The sequence below is a fragment of the Lingula anatina genome, chromosome 7, assembly GCF_051362555.1.
Source record: "Lingula anatina isolate TDL-2025a chromosome 7, LinAna3.0, whole genome shotgun sequence".
Classification (NCBI taxonomy): Eukaryota; Metazoa; Brachiopoda; class Lingulata; order Lingulida; family Lingulidae; genus Lingula; species Lingula anatina.
Window position 1 is genome coordinate 19,361,605 of NC_141773.1, and position 20,234 is coordinate 19,381,838.

General features: G+C 33.3%; 1 protein-coding gene across 5 annotated transcripts; it reads right to left on the minus strand.

Moving 5' to 3' along the window:
- Positions 1-925: 925 nt before the first annotated feature.
- LOC106159339 (uncharacterized) lies at positions 926-20,177 on the minus strand. 5 transcript variants are annotated; one of them, XM_087018000.1, is made up of 19 exons: positions 20,003-20,160; positions 15,754-15,844; positions 13,469-13,669; positions 13,034-13,139; positions 12,424-12,604; positions 12,145-12,216; positions 10,291-10,480; positions 9,300-9,373; positions 8,660-8,693; positions 6,892-7,014; positions 6,268-6,540; positions 5,829-5,977; positions 5,530-5,587; positions 5,241-5,302; positions 4,839-4,952; positions 3,784-3,912; positions 3,413-3,523; positions 2,960-3,106; positions 926-2,512 (listed from the first exon to the last, which is right to left on the minus strand). In XM_087018000.1, the coding sequence occupies exons 1-19, from the start codon at positions 20,006-20,008 to the stop codon at positions 2,474-2,476; spliced, it is 2,160 nt and encodes a 719-aa protein (XP_086874126.1). In that variant the 5' UTR covers positions 20,009-20,160; the 3' UTR covers positions 926-2,473. The 5 variants fall into 5 exon arrangements, with proteins under 5 accessions (XP_086874126.1, XP_086874125.1, XP_013391056.2 ...); XM_087017999.1 differs by having other exon boundaries at positions 8,636-8,693; XM_013535602.2 differs by lacking the exon at positions 15,754-15,844 and having other exon boundaries at positions 8,636-8,693; positions 20,003-20,177.
- Between the last annotated feature and the right edge of the window lie 57 nt (positions 20,178-20,234).

The window sequence follows — 20,234 nt, forward strand, 5'->3', positions numbered from 1 at the left end:
GCCCATAAAATATTATATGTCACAGCAGAAGGGCACAATGGAGTGGGGCCTCCCACAATACTTAGTGGATTATTTCCGGATTATGTAAATAGAAAAAAGGCACGACAATACTCATACTGCAGCCTGTATCCATAATTTAAAGTGAAATTCATGTGGTTATTAGTCATACAGAGTGAAAAATTGTTGACCAGCATTTTTATAATGCACTGTAAAAATAAATAGGTTAACAATAGACTGCTTTGAACCAATATCTCATTCTCTCTGTCTCTTATTTCTTTAACCTTTTCTTGCAGAACTTCTGAGACAAGGTGTTGTGGTTTGTGAAAAGGAAATGTTGAATGTGACTCCATTGTGTACTGGTAAATATACTTTTTGGTGGATAATAAGATGATAGCATATTTTAGCACAAATGTACATAATAACGTCTTTTATTGTTTTTTAATGATGCCACCAAATTCTAGCAAAGAATCAAGAAGATGACAAGGTATGAAAAGTCTGAACAATGGATATTTGTTCAATTCCTTGCAATTACAAAAATTTTCATTTTTTTTAAATTCTATTTTTATCTTTTTATTTTATTAGTTTTTGTAAAAATAAGAAAAAAAAACTAAATATGTTAACTTCTATAAATATCAGATGTGTTTATTACAACTGAATGAGTACATAGTGATACTATTGGAGAAATTTGTATTTAAGTGGTATGGTTTATGAAACTCAGATGAATATTTTAAGTAAAGACTTTCAGCTCAACAAGCAGGCATTAACATACATGTGTAGGGTTTTTTTTTTTACTTCTCTGTTTTCAAAAACGGTAGATATACGGGGAAATTATATTTGAAGTTGTTAAGGTTGAAAACTGATGCAATAATGTGAGATTGGAGTGGTGCAAACTCACACTGCCTGCACATGTACAGTGTGCACATGTACAGTGTGATCCATGACACACTGAAGAAGTGTAACTGTTCAGTACACACAAATTCAATTACAAACATGACTTAAATGCACTACACATTAAATGCCTTGAAAAGTCTTAAAATTACACCCATGGTGAATATACAACTCTAGTTTAACCTTAACCAATACCATGCTTAATATATTGTACATCTGTACAAATTATGCAGATGATCACACTCAGTGAGAGAAGCAGCAATGTTTGTTGTATAATGCCCCCACTCCACACAAGTGTCATATAAACTTACCCTAAAGACAAATGACAAGTGTATTTTCCAGATGAAAATGTATCTCACTGATATTCCTCAATAGTCAATGATTGTAAAGGGAATGGTGATTATGATATGAAGTTATGTACATGAGGAAGGCTATCATAATTTTACCCTTTAAGCAAGAAACCCTTACGACTATGTTACTTCGTAAAATGTGATTGCAAACAACTCTGAGGTGGAAGTTAAATGACACAGCCACATCAACTGGTATATAATTCATTCCCAAAAGACATGACTGACAGGCTTCATTACTACAGGTAGGAATGAAGCAAATTAGGAATCTTACAAGAAAAAGTGGCTCCCATCGTGCATTGTCCCTGAATTGGGCATCATCATTATTATATGCAATAGGAGAACTATTTACATGTGTGTATACATAAATAATCATGTCATGGAAGTACAGTTATTGCACTTGCATTTAATGCTGTACAATGGCTACAAACCTCTCCAGTATTTACCATCACAACTATCGGTATTATATGTGTAAAGGGTGATGGATAGAGAGATGTTATTGTGCTCGTGACAAAGATGTCAGTGTAAAAGTAAAATCAGCTCACCTTCTGTTCAACAATATTAATAATAACACAGCACTGATTGTAAGGTATATACTTAAGATTTGGGGAAAAATGTTTTGGTATTGATTGTTCCCTCAATGATTAGCAAATTTAGATGATTGTCTTATCCCTTTTCAACACAATTGTTGTATGGTTTAACAAAAATAAAAGCAGAAAAAATATCAATTAAAATTAACTGAGCAAATTATTATTTCAAAAGTGATAAAGTTTCACTAAAGCTGGCCAGTCTTAGCTGGCATGAGGCCACAAAAAGACATATGACGTTGGTGTACAGCAATTTTTCACTTAAAAACTGTAAACTTATTGCACTGTTATTTGGCATGTTTGCCAAATGGGGTTTTGTTCGACTTGCTGAGATTGTGACACTAGCTGTTGACTTTAGTCAATCAACTTTTCCCTCAATCTTTTCCAAATAAAACTGTCTTTTACCCTTCCTTGACCTTGCTGAGACGTTACTTTGGTCTCACCACAAAGTTTGGCTCTCACCATTAATTTCACATATTTTTACTCCACTGAACAGAGCAGATCTGTATGTTTCAGTTGCAGTGGAAACACACTAATATATCAAAATTTATTTTGAATTTTCATACAAAAATAAATCCACTTCTAGTTTTAAGGGCGATTTCTGGCTTTCTGTCCCATTTTTTGTCTTCATGTCATCAGCAAAAATGCCCCTCAGTAGTTGGCCCATGGTGCATTGACTTTGTACTCCCTCTGAAAATAATCATAATGTTACAATCAGTCTAAGCATTTTCAGACTTCTGGACATAAAAATAGTGAAATGTGTGTGTGTGTGTGTGTGTGTGTGTGTGTGAGTGAGTGACAAAGATAGAGTATTGGACCTTTTATGATTCAAAATATGTATTTTGGTATCTTAATTGTCAGCTAACCTAAACAAATTTATGAACCCTCAAGCCTCAAGGCTTAATCGCCCCCTGCATGGTGCCACAGTCTTTTTTTTTTTTTTTTTTTTTGACAGAGTATTTTTACACTTACTCTTATTCAACATATGTATACCAATGGAATGCCTTTAAAATATACCTCATTCTTGATATGCTGTCACACTGTAATTCACTGGAGAGTACATGGACACTTTACCACTACGTTTTGTGACAGTACACAGGACTTTCCCATCTATATAACACCAGCACATATACTTACTCTCTGTTTCTTTGGAGGATTAAATTCAAAGAGGTTAGTGTGGTTGCTGCCTAGTGTACTCCTGGCGTACACACCCTTGGCTCCTGCATGGTCTGTGTCAGTGGTGGTGCCGCTTACAGTGTTCACCACTTTGTGATAGTCATTGTGCTAAGAGAGGGGAAAAAAACAGAGTTAATTGTGTTAGGTGAGATGTGATTGTGTCTGGATGTGCTGCATGCAAATTTCAAACAGATTGCTGAATGGTTGATAAAATGATGATAACAAAAACAAAACAACACTGCTTTAAAATTGAGATGATGCATGGAATTATTGGCAGCAATGATATAATCTATGTACTCTACATTTATTTGTTTAATCTAACCATTCACTCATTTTAAGCTTTATATATACACATCACGTATACAACACTGATATTGGTGTTGATAATACAAAAACATATTACAATATTCTTACATCTCTCCTGGGAGAGTTGAGTATATTGTCAAGGTTTGCTTTCCTGGCATCAGGTGCTGCAGGGGCACCTGCTCCTGGCCGCCCCCAGAATGAGTTGTATGCCTCTTGATGCTGGAAGGAAAAGAGACAATTTTAAACAGGACGTTTAAGTACTGACAATTCTTTGTAAATGAAAAATTCAATCTTTGCAATTATTCCCTGGTAAATCCAAGATTGTGTTAAGGGAGAAGCACAAGGATTCATTTATTTATTTATTTGCCTTGTTTCATTTACCAAATTTAAAACAGTAGGCAGGGTCTGAGGATCACATAGCTAAAGTGAAGCCATTCAAGTAACTGGTAACTGAGACACTTTGTATCTTATAAACTCACCTTTTGTCCCTGTTGTATATCTCTTAGTTTCTCTAGCTCTTTTATTCTCTGTCTCTCTTCTGCTAACCTCTGCAGATCACTGTGATACTTGTGGCTGTCATTTGTAAGCTGGCGGCGTTCATCTACTGCCTGTAAAAATTTATATATATATATATATTGTAGCACTTTTTCATTATTTGCAGACAAGGACTCGTGTTTCTAGGCAGACCATAGCAACTAGAATGTTGCTGAATATGTAACAAGTGGACCTCCTGCAATCTATTTACCAGAGGCTCATCAGGGGTATATTTATGGTAAAAAAGAGCCAATCACAAGCACTAAAATTGCATCCCAGTCTTAACAGCTGAAACAGGTTTCTTTTTTTGGATGATATCATCATAAAATCAGTTCAATGGAGCTCTCTTTGAACTGAAACCCGGGGCACTGTGCCCTACCAGCTACATCTTACAAACAATATTATATACAGGTTTAGGGTATATTACATTAAATACCTGTGAGGGCAATTTTGCATCAGGTCTTATTATTACCACTTTATGTAAGCTCCATACACAGACATAAATCAATCATGCAGTTATGGTTTTCCACTTCTGTGGGCATGTCATTTACATGTACATAAATTCAGTAGAGACAGTCAACTGAGATGCATATCAAGTTATAGAAAAATAAGTGTGCCCTATGCAGGACATATACTGACTCCTAGTGTTTTGTTGCTAAACATCTGATTTTTGATAACTTTTTCCAGCCTCCCAACAACAACTATTATTATTATTATTATTATTATTATTATTATTATTATTATTATTATTAAAAAACTAAGATGGTGATGAAAACAAAAATGAAAAAAATATTGAAAAATTCTGCATGGTTTGTATTGGATATATGTAAGCTATAACACCCTGCCCATATTGAAAGGGGATGTGAATTACACTGTAGGCCTACTGTACTGATGAAAATACAAACAGGACAATCTCAACAACTAAGGCTGTTCATATCAACCCACTCTAACCTGTTAGCCCTATATGCAGCACTTACAGGCAATATTTGAGGCCACTTACCATTCTAGTAACATCGGAAACATTCAGACTCTGGTTGGTCAGTAAGCCAGTTTCTGGATCTCTACGAGGTTTGCCTGTTTGGCCTTTATTCATGATGGTGGCCAAATCACTTGCCTGAGAAAATAATGAGAAAAGATCAAAATACTCATCAAAATAGTCAAAATACTCATTACTTTTGGATGTCTTTCTGTGGCTTCACAATGCCAAAAAGTCAGTGAGTCAGTGCCTTAAGTTGGTTCAAAATGCTAGCAAAATAAATAAATAAATAAATAAATAAAACTACACATAATTGTCATTAGATATTTGGAAGAGTAAACTTTCAGTGGGATTATTTCAAACTATCATCATTGCAAATAGTGATAACTTTCTATTTATTAGTTCAAATTTAATAAAAGTACTTACTGGCTGCTTAAAGGAATCATTCATTTCCTTTTTGTTCTGCTGCTGTTCCACCATTTCACGTTCTGTAAAAGAAAATGGAAATGAATATTCTGATCACTCACAGTTACTGTTATAAAACCTGTGTCATCAAAGGAATGGGTACATGCAGCAGCTGATGCATTTTTTTTAAAGACACCAGTGGTTTCTGCTATTTAAAAGATGAGTGAACATTTTCATATTAAATGTCTGTTTTTTTTTTGTTTGTTTGTTTGTTTGTTTTTTTTTATCAATTAGGATGAGACTAACTTACGTAGCTCTTGCAGAAGAGCAGGGGCGGCTTTCTTTCTTCTTTCGTCACCTGAATCAACCTGGAATTATACACAAGTACATTAATTCTCATATAATAAAATGTCATAGGAAAGGATAATAATAATATTAATAATAATAATAACTACAAACTAAATCAATGAGGAATTCAATGAATAAAAAAAAACATACATTGATAATTTATTTCCAAAATTAAAGGAAGGAAACATACTTCAAAAGATAAAGACACAATTATTTCAAATGTTATCATAACAAATACTTGATTTTGCTCAAATTTCCTACCTCTCTCCTCCTGTTTGTCACTATATTGCCACGGTTATCTCTAATGGGTGCTCCGGCCCCCTCACGCCCCCACCACTTGTCGTACCCAGCATCATCTCCAGTCTTTGTCTCCATAGGATGCATTGGGTGGTCCATCTGGAACCGATTCTCTGAAGAAAGCAGAAAATTTAATAGTTAAAATTAAACATGGTTATGATTTGATTGTGTGTGTGTGTGTGTGTACGTGCATGTCCTGTTTTATTTTAATCTATTTTGGCAGCTGTTTCTGAACTTGTACATTTTAAGGAGGAACTTAACTGTTTCACAGTGACTTGAGCTTTAAACTGCAGCATTTTTAATGCAGAGTGCTTAAAAAATAAAGCAGATCTCAACTAAATACATGGGTAAATATATTCACTGTAGTGGACTTGCAATACAAAGTTTACCTCAAAGCACTCACCTCCAAATGCATCTTTATCCATCGTAATTTTCATCTTGGTCACTGCATGTCCATCCTTTGCCCTGACAGGAGCGCCTCCTCCACTGGCAAATTTCCCAACTTCCAACGAGACACCTTCATTACTCCCCTTGTCAAAACTTATCACGCCCATGTCTTTGTCTGAGTTTTTGTGTCGGGCAACATTCCCGTACTGGTCTCTAATGGGTTGCCCTGTCCCTTTGCCAAACGGGTCATAGAAATCGAAGTTGTTTTCACTTTTACTTCCTCCCCTGTCTGAATAAGAAATAAAAGTAAAAGTTACATTCATTTCTACTCCTTTTTTAAAACAAATATCATAGACTATTATATTAGTATAAATTTATATATTTTCAGATTTCAAGGAAAAATGGTTTTGTTTTGATAAATTGTTTCATCCATAACTTAGTCTATTCCAAATGTAAGTATTATTCAGAAATCACACATAGGGCTTAAAACATCACAAATTCAACAGCATCACAACATGTACAGTATGTCAAGCTCATCATCAAGAACACAAGCGTTGTTATGATCCTAGAAGCATCACATTCAAGTGTTACAGACAGGTAAATTAAATTATTGCCTTATACAAAGCGCATATGTTATTACTTAGGTTAGGAAATCCCTGTGCTCTGCGAAGATCAGGATCTGTGGCCATTCTACGCTCTACTCTCTGCAACTCAGTGCTATTATTGGTTAGGGTGATGGGGCGTCTAAGCATGTATCTAGAGCCTAGAGGAGAGAGTAAGGAAGCAAGGTTGGATCTAAGGCTACTATCAAAGCAGGAAAAATTGTTAATATTATTTGCTGCAGTAACTGTGGTGTTAACTATCATCTTGTTACGTATTTCCAAAAACAGCTTTAAACCTTTGTAATAAAGTAACGTGTTTGGGCTCATTTTGAAATAAACCAAAAGATTCCAAAAATCACAATTTTATGGGAAATGTTTTAATTTTTTTCAGAATGCCATTGGTAATTATATAATTTTCCTGTTAGTTTTTGGGTCAGTTCTCCTGCAACTATATATAATGTCCAGTTCCCCTCACCCTCTAACAGGGACCATGATCACCATGAATGTCTAACTGATAATGAAACACCACAGATACTGCAGCCACAAAAAGATCAAAAGGCACTTTGTACGTATATTGATTGGTAATACGCCACATTTCTGTAACTATGGCTACTTTCAGCACATACACAATATACATTTAGCACAGAATACAAAATATTTATTTAGATGCTACTAGCTGGTGCTAACACCTACTAGCAGAGACTAAAACTTGTAATTATATCCCCAAAGCAGTATGTTATGTCAAAGCAACACAAAAGCAGCACACATTTCCATGGAAGCTTATTTTCCATTTGTCTGTATGATTTCTGAGATATATTGTGGACTGCCAATATGGCAGCACAAGTTTTAGAGGTCACCGGAACCTTGCTTATCTATCACCATCATGCTTCTGCCATTTCCAGCAACTTCTGAAACTTAGGATGCACATATGGTGGTAGAGTTGTGCAGCATCGACACAATTTAAGTAATAATGTATCAAAAGCCATGTTGCTTTCAAGTGACACATGAGGTGATTGTACTCCAGTGACTACAGGCATCTATTGTGAAATTAATAAGTGCTCTGTAAAAGCTTTTTAACTACAAAATAATGGATTTTGCTAGATGGATGCTGCAGTTGCATTCTTCTATTTTTGAACAGTGTGCTCTTCAAAATTTATGAAGTTCAACGCAGTTATTGGATAAGTGGGCACTGGGAATTCAGTTGTATCTGTTTCACCACATTAAAAAAGTCTACAGTATGCACCATTGTTTAGGACCATGGTAAGCAGCTCAGGAAAGCTGCCATAAAGCAGTGGAAAAAGACCACACCTCAAACAACAACACAAACCCTACTTCACACCACATCTATATGAAACAAGTAACAAAAAAGTAGATTTGAGCCTGGTGTACCAAGGACAGAAATTCAACAGGGATTATTGATCGAGGTGTCACCAGAATAAGTAAGGTCTCACTCAGTACAGGTGAAATAGTTCAATTTTTTTTCTCAAAAAATAAATTGAAGAATTTGTGAAATTCAAAGGTTAACTATGAAAAATACAAGTGATTTTGTAAATGAAAATGAGATTCTAGAACAAAATTTTATTAAAAAATAAATAAAAACAAAAGTGGCAAAAATAAATTGAAAAAAATCAAAAAAAGTTCCATCTCAGCAATTTAACAGAGGGACTAGAGTTATTTTTAAAAAAAGTGTTACAGTGGGGTTAAGTAATTTCACACAGACTGGGCCTGGAGGCCTTAGCCAAGGTTTGCAGGGGAATCACCCAATAGTTTGTTACTTGTTACCTGTCTTAGACTTAAGAGGGGCACCTGCACCAGGCTTTCCAAATGGATCAAATGTTAGCTGGAAAGGAAAAAAAACAATACATTATATTTAAATGAAGTTGATAAACGACACCCTGTGTCACTAGGGACTATCCATCACTATAGCAGTATACCTCTGGCAGGTAGTCTTGATGACAGTAGAGGGGAGTTCCCTTAGCAAAATATCAGGCCTGCTGCAAATTAGCAGCAAATATGCTGCAATATTGCTGCAGACTGCAATTCTTTCATGCACATTTGCTGCAATATGGCTGCAAGTCAGCAGCAAAAAAACTTTCTTTTTTGTGAACTCATACAAACTCCTTGCTGCAAACTTTTCATTTTGCTTAGGGTTACCAGTAAATTTTCTAACTGAGAGTGGTATTTCAACAGATTATGAGAAATACTGGTACAAGAGGTGCTGTATCATATAAACACTACTTTTTTATAATTTCCACTTTTTCTATAAACCTTTATTTTGATATTACTCATCTTTGTCCCCTTGATGATAAATTAACTATGAATCACAAATCTATAAAATCTCTTTGACAATTTTCAATACACTTTCAAATTTTTGCGTATTTCATCAGGATAGTATTTACTAAAACTTATATTTATTAGTGTATATATTTTAATTTTTCTTACATACCATGTCCATCTCCTCCTTCAGCTCCTGAGACCTGGATTTTTGCTGGTTTACAAGTTTTTCATATGTTTGTTGATCTGAAATCAAGAAATAGTATAAATAAATATTTTTTCACAAACTCACCATTGATTCATGTCTTATATCACAAAGTCCTTCATTAGTGTCAGAAAGTTATTCTTAAGTTCAACTTGTTCATTCAGGGATGGGACTTTTTGGCTCTCAAAAATCTGGCAACTGCCGACAATCATAGAAATCTCATGTTGTAGGCAGCAACAACACCAAAAAAGTAGAAAATCCACAGATAACTGGAAAAATTTCACCTCTGTAATAGCTTTATTATATTTTCTTCATTTAATCACATTAATAAGTAATGCAATAAGTCCTATACATCAGAAAATCTACCTAGTTTGTTTACTTGCAGGTGTGTTATTCATCATATCTGGTCAATAGTTATTGATTTTAAGTAATAAGTACAACAGGATCGAACTAAGCAAAACATAACACAGTTAATGTAATCATTAAAAAATCCTATACAAGTTAACAAAATTATAAAATAACATTGTCAGTTTCAGTTTGTTTACAGGTAACCATGGGTATTACCATGCTGTCTGTGACATCATCAGTCACTGTTCTTTGTTACGTAATAATGTACTGACTGTTCCATCATTACAACAATGCTTACATCTACTAGACTCATAGAAGAGATGGACTACATTGGGTGGTTACATAGAATCTAAGTTGATATTTTATGACAGTTTGACCATTTTTTCCCATTGAATTGTATGGTTTGTATAGTGACATCTTTGTATAGGTAATATGAAATTTGAGGTGCATATGTAACCTTAATCAAGGACAATAAATACAAAAATAATAAATAAATAAATAAATAAATAAATAAATAAAAATTTATGGTAAATGTTTCATTTGTTATCAAATAAATTAACATCATTAACTAACAAAAATATAAATAAATTCCATACTAATAACCACTGACCTAGAGCTCTGTGTAAGTCACTGGCCTTGTCTCTCCCAGCTGCATAACGAAACGGCTCAATCATGGGTTCCGTCCTCCGCGCATCTGACTGGAACCTGATCAGTTTGTCCTTGGGGATCTCCGTCACAATCTGGCCCGAGGTGGTTCTTATTGGAGCCCCTCCTCCCTGAGTGCCAAATGTTGGATAGTACTGAGGAAGGAGGAAAAATAAAGAATCATATATATATATATATATATATATATATATATATATATATATATATATATATGTATATAAGAAAGAGTAAAGAATTTACCATTCCATAGAGATTAGCAAAACAAAAAAAAAAAAAAAAACTAAATTTAATTCACAACACCAGCAGACTACTTGCCATACTCAATCAAACCAGGGAATTATATGGTAGTCTACGATATAATTCCCTGATCAAACCAAGGTACCTGACTTAAATTAACACAATAAATATAGCTTTCCAAGTATAAAATGATTGTAAACTTTTAAGACCATAAGTACATGCACCCGTTACCACACATATTTACTATAACAGCACCTACCTGTATCAGTGTATAACTAATTTTAATTAAAATTTCTGAAGTTAACAGAAATGAAATCTGGTCTCTTCAGAAAAGAACAGTGACACCATGAACATGCCACACTATAGTCTGTGTGAATGCCCTGTATGTCAAATGTACAAGATATACTAGTCCATTTAAATATCTACATTGCATAAGTGTGATCTGTTTAGAACAACAAAACCATAACAACAGGGGCATATTGAGCAACAGCATAAATCATTAGTGTAGTCTTGGTTTCTTAATTCATCATCTTATAATTAGTGTATGTAGTGTCTCCTCAATGGACAGGTGTCATAAAGTCATTCTTCTGCTTAGCCCTATACATAGTTACCTTCCTCACATGGCTTGTAACAGGTACATGAATTAGGACTTGTATCAATACAATACCAGATATATATATATATATATATATATATATATATATATATATATAATACAGAGGTATAATTCTGTTACACACACAATGCACAGATTGATAATCTAGTTTCTCTGGATTTGAAGCTCTGACTTCTACTTAAACAATAGTTTTGACAAAACTTTGTTAAATTTCTTTTAAGTACATAAATAAATAAATAATTTAACAAATACATATATCACTGTGTGAGACCATTAACAATGTGCAAATGCACATTGACATCATGGTTGCCTGGCAACAAATGTATAAACTATTGCATTGTTCTCTAGTTCGTGTCCTAATTACAAGTATGACATAACATCTGTAAAGCATCAATTAAAGCAAATCAATAATAGGGTGGCAAATATTCTTTACATTTGGTTTTTTATCTCTCTATACTGAAGAGAAGCCAAGTTATCTAAATGAAGTACGAAAAGCAAAAACTAGCTGTAAGCTGAAAAGTCCATTTGCAAAAAGCAGCACACCTTTTAGCCAGAGCAGATAATGTGCTTTGTCCATCATTTCAATACTTCACATGCAACATTAAGTAATCCCTTGCTATCCACATGGTAAATCAATAACATTTATAATTTCCCATTAATTGCATTTGCTTCCCATCATTAGTTAACTTTGTAACACCACCAGTCTCATGGGACACTCAAGTGCCTCCCACGTCATGTTTTAACCAAAAAGTTCATCCCAACAAAACCATATCTGGATGCCAAATTCATTGTGTTTTTACTAAAAACCATTGAAAACAAGCACTATATACAAATAGTGCTCATTAACTCTGACAAATTTTGTTGAACAATGTAGAAAATATTAACATAAGTAGCACAGACAATATGCCAATGAAGTGCGTAACAAAACTGAAAGAGTATACTTACTTCTGATGTTTTTGTATTTGTCTTGGGATTGAATAATATATCGTCATCAAATCTCTGAAGTCTGGCATCTTCCTAAAATTCAAGAATAAATAAACAAATAAACAATTTTAAAATCATTTTAAATATTTTTTCATTATGTTTTTCTACATTTTAATTTCATTTCAATTGGCTAGACTTTCTTAAATAAAATAGCTGGTTTACCTTAAGAAAATATCTCTAAAATGAAAAAAAAATCCCCTAATAATAACTGATATATCTTATTCAGATGTGAAAGCATACCTTCTGGTTTGGTGCACCCCCTCCAGCTTTTCCCCAAGGATTGTAACTTTTTAACATTTCCAAATCTCTCCTTTTCTCTTCCTCTTTGGCATTTATTTGGTGCTTTTTCCACTGCTTGAACTCCTGGATGTCTTGCTCCGCTATCTCCATCTGTTGGCGATGCTTTAGCAGATCAGCTGACCTGAAGGTTAAAGGTCAAATAAAGGTAAATTTTTACATCCAATTACACTTTTTGTTTCTCAGAACTTGTACATGCAGGCTTACACATGGTATTGCATCTTGGTGCATGGATCACGATTATCTCAGGGAGACACATGTAGAACAATGTAGTAATAATTTTCTTTGACAAAAAAGTAGTGGCACATTCAGAAAATAAAATCATTTCTTATTAACAGACATATGTTTTCTACCTTTGAGATGCAAAGTTTTGCCCCTTTGTTCAATTTAGAAACTTCATCACATGACTTACTTGTCTAAAAGTTGAGGGGTTTAAGCAGCATGCCTCAAAGATACTGTAGAAAAAAAACATGTTTAGTCTTCTAAGAAAAGATAACTTGTTTGTATTCTTTTCATCACAGAAATAAAAACAGTACGTGTAGCTGGATCTTACGTTTTGTCCTGCAAGGGGTTCCCAAGAGGTCTAGGGCCCTCACTTTTGTGTGGAGAACCTGTGCTGCCATATTCAAAACCATGTCCCAACTGTCCCAGGGGTCGGTCTGGGAAAAGGTTATAATAATAATTATAATTATAATAATAATAGAAATAGTAATAATATCAAAATTGTGTTTATTAAAAGCTAACATTTTATACAGATTTATACATGATATATGCCCTTACCAATTCATTTTTTTAGTATAGTGATCTTACTTTCACTGTGTACATCTGCAAATTATTTAATTTCATTTAATTAGTTTTTTTAGAGTTTTTTTACATTGAGAAGTTGGTGCATATTCTGCTGCCATAAAATTGCACAAAAAGGAAGAAAAAATCTCATTAAAAAAAAGATGTTAAACTCAGTGAAATTATAGAAACACATAATATTTACCTGGATGTAAATGCTGTGCTTTTCTAAAATCTGCATTATAAGTAGGCTCAAGTGGCTTGTCCCCTAGAATTGGTCTGCGAGGAGAGTCCATGTTGCGTTCTGGGAAGCCCTTAAAACGAAAATTCTCTCCAAGACCAGTGGCTGCTTTTGTTGACATGTCCAGCGATGTATTGTTGTTACTGTAGGGGTCATGTGGGGTGACTGGAGAGAAATATTTTGTGAAGATTTCTTAATAATGCTTATAAATTAGTAATATTAAATATATATATACATATAAGTATATATATTAAAGGCAATGTGTTTTGCATAGGGTATATCTTTGCAACAAAGGAGAAACTGCAAAAGTTCCCAGGATCCTTTTTCTTGGACTGTTTTAGAAAAGTCTTCCTACATGTATAAGAAGTGAGTGCAAATATACTAAAAAATAATTACAACTGAGGGTTATAGTCATTATGGTGCATGATTTCACCTTTATACATGGTTTTGATAATTTGATGTCCAAAATAATCAAATGAAATTTAAAAAAATAAGAAAAATAAATTACATTATAATAAATTAAATTAAATTAAAAATTCCACCTTTTTCTCTCAGCTTTTCTTTTATCTCATTATCTTTTTATTATAACAACATGAGCTAAATTTGGTTTAAAAAAAAGGGGCAACTGTAGCTATTTTTTTTCTAGAATCATTCTTATTTATTTATTCATTTACTAGTATTTATTTATTTATTTATTTATTTATTAGTTCTTGAACAGCATCCTTCCTTTAATTATAAAAATTTAAAAAATAGAGAAAAGGTTAATATCTGAAATTTTAACAGTTTTGCAATTCTAAACCACTGACATATATCTAACATAAAATTCATATCATACAAAAAGGTGTAATTTCTTGCACATAAATCTATTATAATGCTGTATAAGATTCAAATTAATCAATTTACAAAGTGAATTAAGATGTTTTTGATAAGAAATATTTAATTGCTTTTTTCCATATAAGCTCACTAGCACATTTAAATTAAAGCAACGAGCAGTTACATATACATGTACTCATTACTGAAGGTATGTAGATAAATGAAAAAGGCAGAAACTGTTAACAAGAAGCATGGTATAATATTATCCACCACCTATACAGCAACACAACAGCTACCAGACAGCTATGACAGCTAAATAAGCAATACCCAACATGTAAACCACTAAAAAGCTAATTTACATCCAAGACTATTGTGGCAATCCTACAGGGGCTACTATCTATATATGCACAAATCATTCCATTCTTGCACACTACTAAATACAACAGCTTTTCTCCATTCACCACTTTTAAAGGCGTTATCAAAAGTAAATCACCTGCGTGAAATTATTATTATTATTATTTTTTTTTTTTTTCACTTGAAACACATACCAATGAAATGAATTTATACTTTGATATTCCTGAAAAATTGAAACAAAATGAAAGAAATACAAGTCAGGAAAATGAAAAGCTGTACAATGGTGTTCTCTCACCAGAAAGCCGAGAAAGTGATCCTTGCTTTAAAGGGTAGAAAAAGAATAAGAAGCAAGTTTTATACAGGGATTCTGTAAGAAGCACAATAAAGGGTTGGTGCAGAAATAAATAAAAACAAACAGGTACTTATTCATATTCACCAGTGTAACCAGAAGTGTTTATATATATATTAGTTATTCATTAAATGTAGTTTTGTGATTGAGCTTAAAATGTGATAATGAATTTGTTAAATTTAAAATTAAATTCTTTATAAAAAATCTTTCAAAAAAAAAATTGTAGTACATTGAATATTGAAGCTGGCTACACCATGAAGCGAAGCAACAATCTGGTAACAGTGTATACTACACTTAGCAAAATGAAAAGTTTGCCACAATATTACAGCAAATTGACTGCAAACCCTGTTTGCAGGAGTTTGCAAGGAAATTTGTTGCTGCTAATTTGCAGCAAATTTGCAAGAACATTTCAAGTTTGCAGCAGGTTTGCTATAAAATCTTTATGACTCCTAATAAATTTGCAAGAACATCTTAAGTTTGCAGTATAGGTTTGCAAGATAGTATTCATGTTCTTGCAAATTTGCGGCAAAACAGCAGGAAAATTTGGGAGAGAGTTTGTGGTAGGCCTGATAATTTGCAAAGGTAAGCAGTACCCTGTGCTTCAGAGGTTACTGGAATTTGTTCCCTGTATTAGAGAGACTGATGATTTAAAGAAAGGTATCCAATGCTCTCTGAAACTCAGGGTGTGTGGTAACAGTATTATAAACATATAATAATTGTAGATAATACCTACAGTGTAATATTCCAAACAAATTATTCCTCTGAGGAAAGTAAAAAGGAATGTTCCAAAGGCCGCTGTCTCTACGCTGACCTCCTCTACCAGACTGCCAAAAATAAAAAATAAAACAGAAATTTCTAAAAATTTGAAGTCTCTACGTTCTTTACTAGAATCAAGAAAGATCAATAGATTCTAGATAGTGCTTTATTTTAGGTTACCTACAGATAAGATCTGGATGAAAAGAGAAGATAATGATTCAATCAGAGTGAATAAACTCCAGCTGCAGATAAACTGATATGACATACATCATATATAGATATCTGGTCAAATTTCAGCCAAGATACTATATTGACTAAATTGACATCTGCAGAATGTAGGACTCTATCCATATATGATTGGTTTGTCGACTAAATTTTCATTTTCACAAAATGAACCCCCTACTAGAATGTGGTATAAAATGGAACTCCTACTATAATCTCTCTCTGCTTCCTGCACATTTCACAACTACAAAATTATATGTATTCACTTGAAGACATCAAGACATCACTTCAAAATATTTGTTGGGTAACAAATAAAAATTCAAGGCAAACTGAGCATGCTTTCAATATTCTCTGTTATATTCCAATCAAGCAAACATGCTTGCATGCGCAGTTCTTGTAAAACAATACATGTATAAGCAGCTGTATTCTTTGTAAATTTCACAAGCAAATGACTACTGTGCATGTGTCAGCCTTCACACAGAAATTATACTGGTATTTGTTTGGAAATTCAGTGACGTGCCAACTCTGGCTAGGGTGCTACTGGTATTACACGGTGTATTGTATGCTGCTTGGCGTAAACAAATATGAATTGTGCGCAAACAAGGCGCAACTTTTAGTGTGTGGTTATGTAAATATGCACTACAAAAGCAACTTCACATTACAGGCAATTTTTCCTTTACAGATGAGAAATTTCTGGATAGTCCTGGTTAACATTATGGAAAGATTTTACGTGACTACATGTATATGCACACATACATGTACAAGTGCTGGTAGTATTAACTACAATTTTCAAGAAAACCAATCACCCATTTAAAAAATAAATAAAAATAACTATTCTTCCAATGATTTAGAGACAAGAAATCAATAGACCAGTGCATATATAAGGAAAACTTGGCCCTATTGATTCATCAAAATAAACATTTGAAAATCATTGTAAACTTTCCCTTTTTATCATTACATATGTACTTGCATGTATAATGAACATTGGGACCAATGCTGTCACCTTCAGGCCACTGTCATGCACACAAAACTGTAATATCACTTTTAACACAATTTAACCAGGTATTATCTTTACTAGTACGCGATCCTTATCTAAAATTGCTCACTATGGGGTATAGATAAAGGAATTAAAGGTGTTTCTATATGCATGCCTTTTCATAAAATCTCATTTATCTTCATTGTACTTGTCTTTTATGTGTGAAAGTGATTAAAATCAAGCCCTGTATTAGATGTATTAATTGACATTTAAAAATAAAACATTACCTTGCCAAAGAAGGTGTTCAATTATGTAATATACAATTAACCCTAGTACAGAAATTGTGAGCATTATAAATGCCACAGTTTTTAACCATAGGTGTTTAATATGTTACTCACACAAAAAAAAGGAAAAAAAAAAGAAAGAAAGGAACAGGTGAGGGATCTAAGACTTACAGGTGAGCCTGCGATTAAAACAAGTACTAAAAGCCTTTTTACCTCCTGTAGTAAGTATCGATGAATATAACTAATTGGTGAAACTGTGGATGAAACACCAGCCATTGTAGTGTATTGACCAGATATTGACCATACTGCAACAGAGGCATCCAATAATTAAATCTACTCTCACTGTGGTGTGTTTTGCCAATGTAAATACACTTTAGGTAGATAATAAAGGCCAATTATGTACACACATTGTGTGGTGAGGCACTTCACGTTGGCAACTGTAAAGTTTAGAAATGATGCAGCTCTAAAATGGAAAGGATAAATCTGTCAAAATGTAGCATTCACTTCTTTTGTTTATTTCAGCAGTTTTTGTATGACAACCACTACACAAAAAGTGCATTGCTAAATGGCAGCCCAATTTAATTTAAGTTGCTATAAACAAATTTAGTGAAAAAAAAAACTCAATAGCTGCAGGCTTGCATGGATTTGTGACTGCTGATGGCACTTTATCTGGAACTAAGTCATTGAATAAGACTTAAAAATACCCCCCTCCCACTCACACAGCATTAAATATATATAACAACAGCCCAATACGTGCAAAAACAATCTTTTACTTTGTTATATTTAAGATGTTACTCTTATGTGTCCTTTTTGGATAATTGCCCTAACGAGAATTAGGATTATCCAAATCTTTTCAGAGAAAAAGAAGAATAAATTTTTATTTCAACAACAGGAAATTGATTTTGACTTCAAGATGCTGCACAGCCAGAGGCATACATGTACAGTATTTGTCACGAGAAAATATTATTCTTACTAAGCGCATTCAGAATTCTTATCAAATGTGCTCTGTTTGCTCTCAAGATGTTTCCATTTCTATTGGAATGCTATGGGCTATAATAGGGTGTATATCTACAGAGTACTACTACCAATACTTTCCCTTGTGTCATTTCAATATCCATGTTTTAAATGTTATAACCAATGACACCCAACACCCTTACAATTTGCTCAGTATCTTGACACAACACGAGGTTCAGAAAACAAATACTTTAAAACCCAGAATTTAAAACAGAAATTGTGATTTGAAAACAAAATGTGTCTCCAGGAAGCCTGCTGGTATTTGCTTACACCAGAGCATAATTTTCACAAGTCGGTTTGACAAAGGACTCTGCAAATATATATGTTGTAGACTTAAGTGTAGCTACCACAGAACATCAAGTACTTAAGAAAACAAACACAAAGACCTTCACGGACAATGAATTTTCTCCTTCAGTGAACAGAAAAATGTAATCTTTACATATTCTGAATGTAATGTGTCAGATCATACACATAAAAATACCAAATGTTTGTGTCTTGTAGCTAGGGGAAGAAAGGCATCTGCGCCTGTAATACGCTTGAGTATTATTTATTATCTAGCCTCTTTAGAAAACCTTGGTACGTATTACTTTGAAATAACAAAATTCTTTTCCTAATTTCTATTCAGCAAGTCTATTTTTATTAGGCAAATTGTGTATTTTTATCAAATCATCTGAATAAAGAAAAAAAGTAAATATATGTAATAAATTTTAATGGCAGTAAAAATCGTCATACTTTTGCCATATTTGAAAATGATGCCAAACATTCTTATTTAGATATTTTATCTTTATGTACCACACTTAGATGACTAAAGACACTACATGTTAAATACAACATGTCAAAAATGATTGAGACTAGGAAAACAACCTGAAAAATCCATTTCTAATCATGTTCACTCAGAAAAGGGCAGGTAAACACAGGATGACACTCATTATACAAGTATTGATCTCTATCAAAGGAAACCAGATATTCAGAATACAGTTTTACTGAGGTTTATGTAGTTGTGGTAATTACATTGGCAGTGTGTGGTTTGGAATGATGAAAAAAAAACATAAGAATCAAGGTGGAATTTAAAGGCCATCGTATGAAATACTTATATATATATATATATAGCTACATGTATGGACAAAATTCGTTATTATGTCCAATATATAGCCAAGTACACAAACTACATTTATAATAGTTTTTACATGTACTATTAGAGAGAGAGAGAGAGAGAGAGAGAGAGAGAGAGAGAGAGAGAGAGAGAGAATTAAAGGATAACTCCAAATTATTCTTCTACATACAGTATTTCATATCAATGGCTGTTAATTTATAATTTATGATGACTTGGGAATAATTTTCTTTATCTTGAAAATCATAAAAGAAAATAATAAAGAACTTGCAGCCCTTATAAAATTTTTCAAACTCAACATGCCTATATTCAACAAAAGAGAGCATTATAGAGATACCTATTATTATTACTATCATTAATCAAATTTCATAAAAATTATTTTTAAATATTATAAAAAATACAAAAATAATTATAATTTTCCATGAGACTGATTTTTATTCTGATTGTCAGAGCAGATGCAAGTTTCTTAATAAGTCCAGGCAAAGTAAAGAGTTGATGTAAATAATCATTATAAAATTATTTTCTTCAAGCCTTGTGTCAAATGTAGGCAAAACAAACCAGCAAGGGACATACCAGGTCGAAAATTTCTCTTTAAAAATCACAAAACTTTTTTACTTACGGTCATGCTGGAGGCTTAATGGGACCCGGTTAGTTTCTAATCTCGCTGCTGCCATACTTATTTTAAGCGTGCTTAAGTCTATATGATGGTAATACGCTCAATTATTCCCCATGTATTGACCCCTCACTTTGTTAGTTCATCGCCATGGTGTTGTCAACAAACCGGCAGAGCACAGAAAGCACAATGAGTCAACATGGTTGGAATATTTGACATAACAATGTCACTTTTTGGG

Coding starts and splice junctions, on each gene's coding strand:
- LOC106159339 (XM_087017999.1), bottom strand. Junction 7,015..8,635: donor CCCTCTTAAGTCTAAGACAG/GTAACAAGTAAC, acceptor TCTCTCCTCTAG/GCTCTAGATACATGCTTAGA. Junction 4,953..5,240: donor ATGATTCCTTTAAGCAGCCA/GTAAGTACTTTT, acceptor TTATTTTCTCAG/GCAAGTGATTTGGCCACCAT.